This window comes from Benincasa hispida, chromosome 11 (genome assembly GCF_027475165.1).
Source record: "Benincasa hispida cultivar pf3 chromosome 11, pf3_genome.v1.1, whole genome shotgun sequence".
Classification (NCBI taxonomy): Eukaryota; Viridiplantae; Streptophyta; class Magnoliopsida; order Cucurbitales; family Cucurbitaceae; genus Benincasa; species Benincasa hispida.
Genome location: NC_143488.1, coordinates 76,773,940 through 76,787,926, shown reverse-complemented (window position 1 = coordinate 76,787,926; position 13,987 = coordinate 76,773,940). Strand labels below are relative to the sequence as shown.

Sequence of the window (13,987 nt, the reverse complement as noted above, 5' to 3'; positions counted from 1 at the left end):
TGTGTTCTATAGTAGCCGTCATCTCCTCTAAGTTATGAGATATTTTTCTCACCTCAATTAAAAATAGATGAGTTTATTCAATAAAAATATCGAAGAAAAACAATTAAAAGATTATATAGCAGGGTTGTTAGTGTAAACAATTAAAAGGAAAAGGAAAGTGAAAAGCTGATGTTTATGAAGGTAAATAAGAGAGATTTGGGATTGGTTGATATCTTTACTGTTAGTAATATATATATATATATTAAAAATCAATTTATAACTTAATCAGTCAAGGCATATGCTCTCGACTATGAGGCCAGATGTTTGGCCCGAATCCACTCATCCCAAATGTTGCATTGAACTTAAAAGTAAAGTAATTAAAATGTGAAATCTTCACTGATGCAGTGGAACACATGCCTAGCCGCTGGCCAAGGCTGCAGGCCAGAAAAGTTCCACCAGAATGGTGACAGAGAGGGAACCCCCAACCACATTTTCCACTTCTTTTTTATTTTTTCATTTAAATATATATATGTATGTATGTATGTATGAATGTGTATGTGTGTGTGTATATATATATACCACATCTTAAGTTGTATGGATGAATTCTTTCACCTTTTGGATTAGTTTTAAGGCAGAAATGACAAGAATTTGTCAAGTGCTATGGCATTCATTAAAGTGGAAGTGTATGGGATGAAAAGGCAAAAGAATCTGGGAGAGAGAACGAGAGAAATTGAATTTATTATAATGGAAATGCATTGAAGAAAGATCACACTAGCTTTCATAGTCTGTTGCGTTTGGCTCCAGGGGAGTTGGAGGAGAATCCAGCCTTGTAAGAACTTCAGGCACCCCAGAAGTATCTCTAATAATCTGTGTACCAATCCAAAACCATTTGCAAATTATTCATATTCTTCTAAATCTCAATTGCAATTTCATATTTCAATATAATAACAGTCTACTTTGGTTTTCAGCGGTTGACATTATTGATGTAAAGGAAAACGTGGAATGATTTGTGAGAGATAGAAGAGGAGGAAGTGCAGATTTAAAATATGTGGGATTGAAATTTTATAGAATAAGGGTTGGGAATGGGATGATGACCAAGTTTTGGGAAGATGTGTGGGTAGATGATGGTCCTCTGGCAGTGGCAGTCAAGTTTCTTTGTATTGCAATATGTGGTGATGAATAAAGTCAAAACAGTGTGTGAGTTGTGGGATATAGAGGCAATCTTTTTGTGTTGGCCTAGCAAAGCCTTAGATGCTCTTCTTCAGCTTCTTGAGGACCCCAGGTTTCATGCTCAGGCAAAAATCCTTTGGGCCAATAACCAATAGGGTCTCTACCCTTCTCTAGAGGCTTTGGTTTGAACGAAACTTGAGAATCTTTCGTGGTCATGAACTAAATGGGGCTGTTTTCTGGGATCTTGTCACTCTTTTTACTTCTACTTGCACTTCTACCTGTAAATTCTTTTGTAATTATAGCTTGACTCATATTTACACCAATTGGGCTTCTTATTTGTAACCTATTGGTGTGTGGGGATATCTCATCTCCTCTCTTTTGTATTTTGATTTTGATAGTGAAAGTTATGATTCTTATCAATAATAATAATAATTCGAAACTAGAAGATAATTGCAGGAATAAAAGGAATTGAGGTTGTTGCAGGAAATAGTTAGTTCTGTTGAGTTAAAGGTATAAACACACAAACACACACGCACAAAAAGAAAAAAAGTTCGGTTGTTGGAATCAAGTGCTGGTGAGGTTTCTATTCCATAAATTGGCTGATGCTGGTAAGAATTTGGATCCTGAGTTGTCCTCATTTAAGTTCAAAATCATTCTCGATGTTCATTGTGATTGGAGAATAGTTAAAATTTGCTATATGCGATGTTTTCTAGTCCTTTTTGTTTCGGGGGAGTTGTGTTTTAGCTGTATTATATTGAGACTACCAAATGTGTGGGGGGGTTTTCTTTTTCAGCTTGCATAACTTTTCAGTCTATTTATTACGTGAACAAGACTTTTGTCCTTTCTCTAAATCCAGCATACCATATAAATCATAGAAAGTTCTGATCCAAATAGAAAAGTACTTACTAGAATTTCCTCATCAAGATAAGAAATCATCATGAGCCTTTGATAAGATCCAGCTGCAGGCATAATGGTAAAGAGCTTTAGCAATGAAGTTGTAACAATTTGAACAGAGCTCATATTTGTTCGCTTTTAAAGATTATTTCTTCTGTATACAGCACATGCTGGAAGGGGGCATTTGCAAAAAATGAGACAATAAATGATCAGATGTACTATCAAAACATAAAACTTAACATCCATAATCCATTAGAATGCATCAAGCCATCCCTTGCCAAAGATCGATGGTTGATGGCTATGGCAATGAAGTACGCAGTTAACAAGTATCCAATACCATGAAATCACTTCACACTTACTAAGCAGAGTCCTAAATATCAAACTATAATATTAATGGTCGGAACTTAAATTGCTTTACATGGATTATCATACCTTATTCTACTTTGTTAATCAATGATTAATTGGAGGACATTCTCATAAGTCCAGGGCCTATGCGGAGGAGATTCCTCATCTCCCTCGCTTTTCTTTTCTATGATGAACTTCACCTTTTATATGAATGAATCTTTAAATTTTTTTCTTATCAGATAGTCATTTTCATAAATCAATTGATTGATAAAAAGTGTTTAAACATCACAAACTATATTCAAACTTAAAGCATTAATGAGCGACAAAGCTGTTTAGTCACCAGGGTTGTAAACCGAAGCTTGTGGGGAGCTGGATGGCAGAATCTCTATCAGGGTGGTGGTTTAACAACAAATCGATAGTGCTCTAGATGAATCTTTCAAGGGCAATCCTTTGGCTTCTCTGGAAGGAAAGGAATTCTACGTTGTTCTGATATAAGAAAACTTTTCTAGCCTATTTTTGTGATCTTGTACAATTTACGGCCTGTCAGGAGTGAGCAACATAAGTTTTTTTGTATTTAGTCCATCTACACTATCAACCTCTTGTAACCCTTCCTTTGGGGAAAAAGGATGTCTTGTCCCTTTGTCCCATATCCTGTCTGTCTGTAGCCCCAATCCCCACTGGTGTTGTAATGTTTTCAACAGGTCCTCTCAATATCTTTTCACATTGGATGTGTGAAATAAACAATAACATTAACAACAAAAATAACTAGGGATGAAGAATGAAAATTTGAAAATAATCTGAAAGGAAACAAGATCTTTATTCCCCAAGTTGTACACCAACGGGCTGATAAAAAAAACTGAGGTACAATTAGAGAAGGAAGATAAACAAAAAGAAAATCAATATAGGATTAACGGTGAATGCAAGCAGAATTCCCGAAATCTAAAGAACAACATCTAGTCACAAGTTCAATCACGTCTGGAAAAATGCAACTACAACAGATTTCAAATTAAAGAAATCGTGAGAAGGTACCGTACTTAGAGGAACTCTAAGCCCACCGGCAATGACATCTTTGATAGGAACTGGAAGTTGCTGCACCGTGTTGACTACCTGACTAAATGCGCTTTTTAGCTGTTCTGGTACTGATTGTTCACTAACAGATGGCGTTTCAAGTATCCCTTCAATATATTCCTCTTTCAGTCGTAAGGGTCCCTCCACTGATAACTTGGTGGACAAAATAACTTTACTTTCTATCTGCAGTTGCCAGTAAAACCTCAATTCATAGGCTGCTAATCTCGGAAAACAAAACAAAATTAGGTGGCAAAGAAACTAAGAGTAGTCGCAACGTTTTAAAAAATTCACAAGCCAGACTGCAGAGCTCGGAGCTCCATTGAAGGGCGAGGGAATATAAACTGTCACGTCCGTAAGAATGTTTGGCTGCCTCTGCTCTTACTTCCTACTTGACCTTTTCAATGGAGAAGATATATGATCAACACCAAGATAGCACTTGGTGTAGTTCCACTTCCATTCCATCGAGGAGGGTCAAGAGGGAGGAGGCAACCTCTATTTTAATTATTGAATGAAGAAATGCTACTGGAACCTCAAATTTAGAAGCAATTTTTACACTAGAGAGGCCTCAAAGCGGCTTGCTTTCCCACTGGAAGATTGCATCCCAAATCAACTCCGTGATTCAAGAGCATGTCTGAACATGTTATGTTTATTTACTTGCAAATCCCCCTTTGCACATACTACCAAAGAGACTCAAGCTCTCCTAGTTCATGCATAATTCCAAACACGTTCAAGTTCCACCCAAGGGTATTGTGAGACCCCCAATCTAGAATGTGTATTCAAGGAAGGGTAAGGAGGTAAATCAGAAGAGACGGTTAGAGGTGCAGCTGCTGAGTTGTACGTATGCAAGGGGGGACCAACTCTGTGAGGGGGGTTATGGAGGGTTTTGCAGGTCAGAGGAAGAGGGGAATGTTTTTGGAGTGAGTAAAATCACTGAAGGAGATAAACGGCTCTCTCTAGTAGCTGTCAGGTTCTTTATTTTCCTTTTATCGTTTTCCTTAGTTGTGTTTGCCATTTACTTCTTATTATCATTATGAACAAATGTGTTTTCTCCAGTAAATATGTTGTACAGGGAGTCATTTTCCCCTGTTTCTTGAATTGTTGGGTTTTTCTGTGTGCAAGGCAAGTTAGATACCTAACAGAATGCCAATGAAGTCTTTTGCGTTGTACTATTTTGTACCTCTTTCAATTGATAGAAGACGTTTGGAATTCATAGGATTAACCAGAAGAAAGGCCACAAACAAGAGCATCTTTTTAGACAGAGACACATCAGATTATTGGACTCTTGTGAATAATTGTTGCTCTTGAAGGTCATGACGCCTGTAATGAATTTAAAAAGAACTCTTCTATCCATATTCCCCCAATCGGTGCTCTTTGGACAACAGGAATATGGAGGATTATACTCCAATTCTAGTCCTGTCCTGTCCTACTAAGACGCTTTCGTTCTACTTGCTGAATAAATTCACTACCTAAAAGTGCTTCCCTAAAATCTTTTCGGATCTCCTATGGGCACTCATTTAGAAAGAAAGCTATAATTTTTGGGGCTTAATAGCTCTAGAGCTATCCTTCAGAATTAGTTGCCTTAAAGAGGTGATGGTACCTTCAGTGAGAGGGACATGTATCTTAAGGATCTGTGAAATTTAGTGTCTTCTCTAACTTCTATATGGAGTTAATTTTCTTATTTCTACACACTTCCGTTCAGTAACTGTTCCAAAGAAATTATTATTGTCAATTGAAGTACTTTTCGGTAAGTCCAGAGACTACAATTAATCATTTGAAGCAATTGATATGTTTGGGGGAATGTCTTATCTTTTCTATTCTTTTTATTTGACGCAATTTTATCATATCACTGTACATACGAACACACACAAATATATATACATATATCATGAGTGTACCTGCTTACTTTTATGCACGTGCTGAAGTTTCACAGCATTCAAAACAATAAATCTGTCGGCAGAATTCAATATTTCTTTTTTAATTGGAAACAAAACTTTTTAATTGATAAAAAAAAAAAAAAAAAAAAAAAAAAAAAAAAACCAAACTAAGTTACCAAAAATACTAAAATGAAACAACAGAATTTAATATTTCAACAATCATAAAACACAATTGAGTGACTATGTCTCCACTCCAAGTACATCACCACGAAATCAACCATGTCTAACTACTCCAACAAAACAATAAAAGCTTATTTCATCCAAACTTCTGTAATTTCATCCGAACTCTTACAGAAGATTAGGGATGCAACACATTTACGCTATATTGTCGGTAGGCCAAACCATATTGTTTCAACAGAAAAGGCATGTAATTTCTTTTAACATGTCATCTGATGAAATATCTGAGGCTAAGCAACTAGATGACGAGAGATAATTTCTCCTTTTCTTGAGAAACAAATAATGGCTCATGTAAAGATTCATGCCTGTGAATAGGAAGCTAAACATTTAAAAATATAGTTACAAGCACAAGGATTACCGAATTTAATAGTTTAACATTAGCAGTGATCCTAGCAGTGCCATCTTTGATAAAAGCATCCAGTTTTGACAAATTAGCCAGAGTTGATGGAAATCTCCTACAAGAATAAAGATTCTCAAGCTATGATGGCACTTGAATTTCTAGTAACAGTTTTACCTGACAACCTGACTATGGGAAAAAACATGCATTATTACAAAAATAGACTTACTGAAATATTATCGTAGGAGCAAATCCTGGGCTTCCAGATCCAAACCATTCAAAATTCCATCTACCTTCTAGAAAAGGGGACCTGAGCAGCTGAAACATACAAGTAAAAACACCCAATGGCATTGAAAATAATTTTTTTTAAAAAAAATCTAAAAGAAACCTACGTTGTTGGTCGAGGAGTGGGATTAAGACGCTCAAGACCAGTTATCCTCTCATTCACATCAATTCTCTGCATATCCGTTGTTTTTCCAGTAACTAAAGCCTCAAAACCTCCAGAATCTTTGAACTGAAACAATTGATCTACATTAGAAACAACAAAAATAAAACTTAATAATGTGAAAGTGACATATGTACTCAATAGTTTTAGAGAGAATAAATTAATCAAGCTGAAGATACAAATATATAGGCAACTAAGAAACCATAATCTAGGAGATATAAAATTACAATAAACGATAACTAATTATAATTACAATATAAATACATATTATAACACTCCCCTCAAGCTGGAGCAAATACGTCAATCATGCCCAGCTTGTCGCACATATAGTTTATTCTTGCTCCGTTTACTGCTTTAGTAAGGATATCTCCCAATTGTTCTCCAGTCTTCACATATCCTATAGATATCAACCCCTCTTGTATTTTCTCGAGAATAAAATGACAGTCCACTTCAATATGTTTAGTTTGTTCATGAAATACTGGGTTGGATGCAATATGGAGAGCAACTTGATTATCACACCATAGTTTAGCTGGCACAGTAATACTGAAGTCCATCTTAGACAAAAGTTGATGTATCCACACTATTTCACACACAGATTGTGTCATAGCTCTATATTCTAACTCGGCACTCAAACAGGAAACTACATTTTATTTCTTACTTTTCCACGACACTAAGTTTCCTCCTATAAAAACACAATATCCAAATGTCGATCTCTTATCTTCTCGAGATCCAGCCCAATCAGCATCTGAAAAACATTTAAACCCTTGTATGACCATGATCTTTATATAAGATCCCACGTCCAGGTGCAGCTTTTAGATAATATAGAATTTGTTCAATTGCAGCCCAATGATCCATAGTCGGAGAAGACATAAACTAACTCACAATACTCACAGAATAAGCAATGCCAGGTCGTGTCACTGTTAAATAGTTCCACTTTCCAACTAATCTTCTATATCTCTCGGGATCTTTAAACAATTCTCCTTCCTTAGCAAGTTGCAAATTTGGTATCATCGGAGTACTACATAGGTTGACTCCTAGTTTACCTGTCTCAGACAACAAATTAAATACGTATTTTCATTGAGACAAGTAAATACCTTTATTGCTTCTCATAATACCTAAGAAATACTTCAACGGCCCCAAATCTTTTGTATGAAATTGACCCTGGAGAAAAGTTTTGAGAGAGGATGTACTTGATACATCATTTCTAGTGGTAACAATATCAACAACATATACAACAAGTAAAGTAATACCATTGTCAAATCGTTGATAGAAAACAAAATGATCGGACTTACTTTTCTTCATACCAAAACATTCGAGTGCTTGACTAAATTTACCAAACCATGCACGAGGACTTTGTTACGGTCCATACAAAGATTTTCGAAGGCGACACACCATATCATGCTCTCCCTCAGCAACAAACCCAAGTGGTTGCTCCATATAGACTTCCTCTTGAAGATCACCATGAAGAAAAACATTCTTAATGTCAAGTTGATGCAAAGGCCAATTGTCGGTAGTAGCCATCGATATAAGCAGTCGAATGGAAGTTAATTTAGCAACGAGAGAAAATGTATCAGAATAATCAGTCCCATAGGTTTGGGCATAACCTTTAGCAATAAGACGAGCTTTCAACCGAGTCACTATTCCATCGGGATTGACCTTTATAGCGAATACCCATTTACATCCAATAGCCTTCTTTCCAGTCGGACACGAAACGAGATCCCAAGTACCATTATCATCCAAAGCAATCATCTCCTCAATCATTGCACTACACCACCCGAGATGAGATAAAGCTTCATTAACAAAGTTAGGGATAGAGGTAGAATCAAGAGATGTAATAAAGGAATAAGTGGGAGAAGACAACTGTTATACGAAACAAACAAAGAAATAGGGTAAGTACAAGTGCGTTTACCTTTTCAAAAGGCAATGGGAAGATCATCACTCGGTCTCGGATCAGATGTCGAAGAAGTCATTAGTGGAGGATATAGGTCTAAAGATGGCTGTGGAGGACGCCTAGAGTAGACTCAAGTAACTAAAGGGTCAAAAGGAAGAGACACAGAGGAAGGTGGAGGAGAGGATGATGTAGAAGATGTAAGCTCATAAATAAAAAGAACTTCATCCTCCCTTTGACACGGACTCAACGGTGATGGACTAAAGGGTATATCTTCAAAAAATGTAACATCAGGAGATACAAGAACCTGTTCAGAGTAGGACAATAACAACGATAACCCTTTTGAACACACGAATAGCCTAAGAAAATGCATTTCAAAGATTTCGGATCTAATTTGGTATGATTTGGACGAATATCCCGAACAAAACAAACACGACCAAAGATCTTAGGAGCAACAGGAAACAAAGATTTCATAAGAAAAAGAGTACGAAAAGAAACCTCTCCATTGAGGACAGAGGAAGACATTCTATTAATCAAGAAACAAACAGTAGACACAACATCAGCCCAAAATTGCTTTGGAACATGCATTTGAAAGGATATGGCACAGGCTGTTTCAAGGAGGTGTCTATTCTTTCTTTTAGCAACTCCATTTTGAGATGGAGTATTTACACAAGAGGATTGATGAATGATGCCATGACCACATACGTAAGATCCAAGTACATGAGAGAAATATTCACCAGCATTATCAGTTCGAAAGGTTTTGATAGAGACATTAAATTGATTTCGAATCTCGGCATGAAAAACACAAAAATGAGACAATAACTCAGAAAGATTTTTCATTAAGTATGGCCAAGTCATACAAGAATAATCATCAATCAAAATAACAAAGTAGCGAAAACTTGTTTGGGACACGACTGGACAAGGACCCCAAAATATCAGAATGGACTAACTCAAAAGGAGCACTAGCTCATTTATGAACTCTAGGACTAGAACTAAGACAATGAAATTTAGAAGACTGACACGAATCCCAATTCAAAGACGATAAGGAACGAAATTCTGGATAAAGTTTCTTCAACACAAACAACAATGGATGACCTAAACGATAATGGACTTCAAACGGGGATGTAATTCCAGAGCAAGCCACAGCTTTCAGTATCTGATGGTAAAAAATGTAAAGACACCCCCCCCCCCCCCAACCTACTCATGTCCTCTACCAATAATCTTCTTTGTCATACGATCCTGAGACAAGCAATAACCAGGAAAAAACAAGATAAAACAATTAAGGTCACGAGTAAGCTGGCTAATAGAAATTAAATTAAAAGACAATTGAAGCAAATGTAATATAGAGGACAAAGAAAGTGATGGAGTGAGAGATAGTATCGAATCAAGAACAGAGGAGGTTGATCCATCTGCCAAAGTGACAGATGGAGATGAGATAGGAGACAAAGGCATAGAAAATACGTTAGGATTACCTGTCATATGAGCGGTGGCACCAGAGTCTATGACCCATTTGGTAGATGATGTAAGAAGACATTTCGTATTACCTGTCTCGACAATGGTGGCAATAGGATTTGATGAAGAAGATGCCTGCAAGGATTCCTGGAATACTTGAAATTTAGCAAAGTCGTCAGCAGAGATGGTAACAAACTTCTTAATCATATCATTGTTGGAAGCTATCTGAACATGTCTAGATCGTTGAGTCTTATACAACAACGTTTGACAATCACGTTTCATATATCCTGGCTTACGACAATGGTAACAGACAATCTCCTGAAAATCTGATCTTCGATTATCATAACTAGGCTTCTGAAAATTGTTAGTCATCCCTAAAGTACCGCAGGAGTTATTATTATTCTTACTTATAAGAGCGCTATTAGATTTAGAAACAGACGAATTGGATTGAGAACTCTCAATACGAAGAATACGATTGAAGGCTTCTTCTAATGACGGAATTTCAGAATCGGAAAGAATCTATGTTTTAGTCATTCCAAACTTAGGTAAAAGTCCATTAAAAAATATCATAACAACCATCTTTTCTTGCTGAGCTTGTTGAACTTTGATATCGGGACTAAATGGCAATAGTGAAGCAAGTTCAGCAATTGTCTTCTTAAGTCTTATAAAGTAACTTGTAACATATTCTGCTTTTTGTTTAGCTCGAAAGAATTGCATACAGACATCAAACATTCTATGAACGTGTTCTTTTCCAAAGTATAGAAATTCTAAGAATTCTTAAGAGTTCTTGCACAAATTCACAATGATCTACCAAATCAACAACCTCACTTTCAATAGAATTCTTAATCTGAAGATAAAGTCGAAAGTCATCATAAAGCCAAGCCTTTTTCTTTTCATCTTTTGGTGGCTCCTCAATCACATGATCATCCTCCATATTTGTACTAAGCAAATAAAATTGAATCGTCCGACGCCAATCATAATTCGATCCATTTAACTTGTGTTTAATCTTCAATACTAGGGGAATTACATTAGATACTACCATATGCTTCACTTCATCCATTATGAGTTAATAAATAGTTTGTAGATCTCACGAGAAGAAAGAACAAACCAGAATTGAAATCAAAGGTGAACCAAAAGAACAAAACAACAACAAACCCTAAGCATCAAAGGGCATTTTTTTTCCAAATAACTCACAACCAAGTAGATTTCAATGGAATCAAATGCACAAAACAATCAGAAAAGATGAGCGAGAATAACCCAACTGACAGAATGTGGAGAAGTGGTCCCACGTGCCGGCGCGTGGCAGTGCGTGACCTTCACGCACGAACGTTTCCGACGACTGACGACGGCAGACTTGATCGGACGGCAACAGCGCTTCTCCTAGAATGGGTGGTGTAGACAAATGGCTACTCAAACTTGATGAATCAATTCAAACCCTAACCTTGTGATAAGCGTAAACCCTAACATAGCCGTCGAACAAAAATTCTAAACCCTAAACTGCTCTAATATCTTGTACTCAATAGTTTTCGAGAGAATAATGATCTAATTCCATTAATCAGGCTAAAGATACATATATATATATATAGGCAACTAAGAAACCCTAATCTAGGACATATAAAATTACAATAAATAACAACTAATTATAATTACAATATAAATACATATTATAACAACATACACAAGCAATAACTAATAAATTTATACGTACAAACATGAATGCAAAGATACATACCACTAATCATCAATCAACAACCATAAATTCACAGGTCGCGATCAACACACTTGCAGTTGGTGGTGTGCATATATTCATACTCTTTTTTCTTTATTTTAATGATTAACCAGACTTTCATTGAATAAAATAAAACAATACAATGAATATAGAGAACCCAAAGGAAAAAAAAAAGGAGGCAAACTACAAACAACCAACAATCAAGTAAAATGAGACCTAATAGATAATTACAAAAAGGCTTCTACACATAGGCTATAGTGGAACATAAAATTTAACAAAGGACCAAACTTCATTCAGAGATCTCTCAAGCTCTCTAAAAATTCTCATGTTGCTCTTTCCCAAGAGACCCCACAAAATAGGGTACACCCCCACTTACCACCAAACCCTTCCCTTCTTGAGAATGAGAGGATAGAGAGAGAACTTATCGATCATCTCCCTGCACCACCTATGCCAAGCCTAGACCAGTCTCCTTAAAAAACCGATTTCATACCATGTAAGCAAAATCACAACTCCAAAAAATATGATCAAGGATTTGAATCCTTTTTGCCCTCCAACACAACAGCCCCGTCAAGATGGTCACCCTCTTCGCTACCCTGTTCAAGGAGTTAATTCTGTTGTGGAAGGCCTGCCAAACTAAAAACGTAACCTTCTTGGAGTTTTCCACCTTCCACGACGAGGCAAAGACTTAACCACTCAAGATTAACCAAACAAAGAGAGGAAAAAAAACTAGCACAAAAATCTTTCTAACTGACAAGGACTCCAAATATGAAAAACCCTTCTCTCCATAATACAGCAAAATTCTCCAAGCAAAGAAAAAAGGTCAACAATATTCGGCTTTTCCCTATTGGACAAAGCACGCCGGAACCCCAATAAATGCAAAGGAGAGGACATAGGCTGAGACAGAACAAGCATAAATTCATAATCATAAAACTTAAATGAGTTTCAAACAAAGAGCAGAAAGAAAAATAGATTTTCTAGAAAGGTGATTAAGAGATTGGAATTGTCTCCCAGTCCACAACTTCTTCAATCGATACAATAAAATCTATACAATAAAATGTCTCAAATCACGGAGAAGAGTGGGTGGATGCACATTCTATTGTAAAGATTTAAACCTCCGTGAGAAATAACTGAAAAGATAATGAACTCTGCGAGGTGATGATGCGTTTCTTCTAGCCATCTTGTTCAGAAATGTGACAGTTTGCTCTTTCAGTTCCCATTAGTTAAAATGACTAACTGTCTTCTGTTAGAAACAATTTTGAGCCCGTTGAAGATAGAAAACTAATAATTAATATACATATGTATATAATAAAAATAAACTTTATGGTCTATGAAATGGATGTAATGGGACTTGGGGGATCATCTTCTTGCTCTTCTCTCTGCGAAACAAAAAAAAAAAAAAAAAACAATGCTACTATTCTTAGTATATGTAGGATATCCATATCCTCGTTGGAATGCATATCCCTTGAACTTATTGGCACAGCCTCGCTATTTTCTTTTCTTGCAAAATCTAGGTTATAAGTGAGTTCTTTGTTTCTCTCTTTTTTTCTTGACCCGAGATTGAAAACTCTTGGAGGTAAGCGACCACAAATAGATATCGGAGCCATTTTATATTCAAATCGTCAACCAACTTTCTCAGTTTCTATAGTAAGAACGGGATACGTAAAACGTCAAACTACATACTACGTTAGATCCAAATTGACACAAAGTAGCTTCTCGACAGCAAGATGATATAAAATCAAGCATGTTTTCAATTTTCAGAAACGAAATATGTATTTAACTCAACAGAATAGAGGAATTTCAACACCAAAATAGTAAAATCACTGATATATACACATAATTCCCGGTCGTGTTATGCTCTACTAACATCACGGTATTTAAAGTGAAACAAATCAACAAAATTTTAAACAATTAAGAAACTCAAACACTGATACTCACTGCCAACAGCAGCGATTCCTTAGCAGAGAGCCTCTCCATCTCCTTGGCATAAATCGCCGGAGCTCCTTGAGCGGCCTGCTGAACCATAGCTCTACAGAGACGTCTGCGGAGAAGTCTCCGGCAGCGGCCACCGAACGGCAATCTGGAGTGCAGAACCAAGGAAGCTACGATGTTGGGAGAAACCGGCGGTGAACGACGGGAGCGAATTGAAGAGAGTGAAGGGAGAGAAGCGTGGGGAGACGCCATTGGAGACGGTTGGATTGAGCTTCAACAGCAACTGTGAAGAAAACGGTTTCGGAGTTCGGAAGAGAGAGATGCGGAGGAGAGTGGAGAGTAGCGATGGGAGAAATCTGCAACATTGCTTCCGTGCCGAAGAGTTCTTATTAATTTTGACCAATGAATTGCGAACGTGTGTTTGTAGAGATTTTTTTAAGGCTAAAAACCTCTAAACCTTTTCTTTTTAATATTTTTATATATTTAAACTTTTAAATCCTACTTTTAGCAACAACAAGATAGTCAACAAGAGCAAGAAAAAGAAGAATATTGACTATCCAAAGCAAAGAAGGCAATAGCATTAAAAAGTAGGATAGATGAAGTCAACAAAAGTCGGATTTAACCTTAGGTTCGATTCTCC

General features: G+C 36.6%; 1 protein-coding gene across 1 annotated transcript; it reads right to left on the bottom strand.

The window, feature by feature from the left end:
* Positions 1 to 603: 603 nt before the first annotated feature.
* Positions 604 to 13,733, bottom strand: LOC120090988 (Plastid-lipid associated protein PAP / fibrillin family protein). Its single transcript, XM_039048736.2, has 7 exons — positions 13,354 to 13,733; positions 6,297 to 6,418; positions 6,134 to 6,214; positions 5,926 to 6,022; positions 3,423 to 3,639; positions 2,056 to 2,108; positions 604 to 846 (listed from the first exon to the last, which is right to left on the bottom strand). The coding sequence occupies exons 1-7, from the start codon at positions 13,597 to 13,599 to the stop codon at positions 751 to 753; spliced, it is 912 nt and encodes a 303-aa protein (XP_038904664.1). The 5' UTR covers positions 13,600 to 13,733; the 3' UTR covers positions 604 to 750.
* Between the last annotated feature and the right edge of the window lie 254 nt (positions 13,734 to 13,987).

Excerpts from the sequence above, each read along its gene's own strand:
- LOC120090988 (XM_039048736.2), bottom strand. The coding sequence starts at position 13,599 with ATGGCGTCTCCCCACGCTTCTCTCCCTTCACTCTCTTCAATTCGCTCC. Across the intron at positions 6,023-6,133 it reads GCTCCTACGATAATATTTCA|GAGATTTCCATCAACTCTGG; the intron begins GTAAGTCTATTT and ends TTATTCTTGTAG. Across the intron at positions 2,109-3,422 it reads TGGGCTTAGAGTTCCTCTAA|CTGGATCTTATCAAAGGCTC; the intron begins GTACGGTACCTT and ends TTATGCCTGCAG.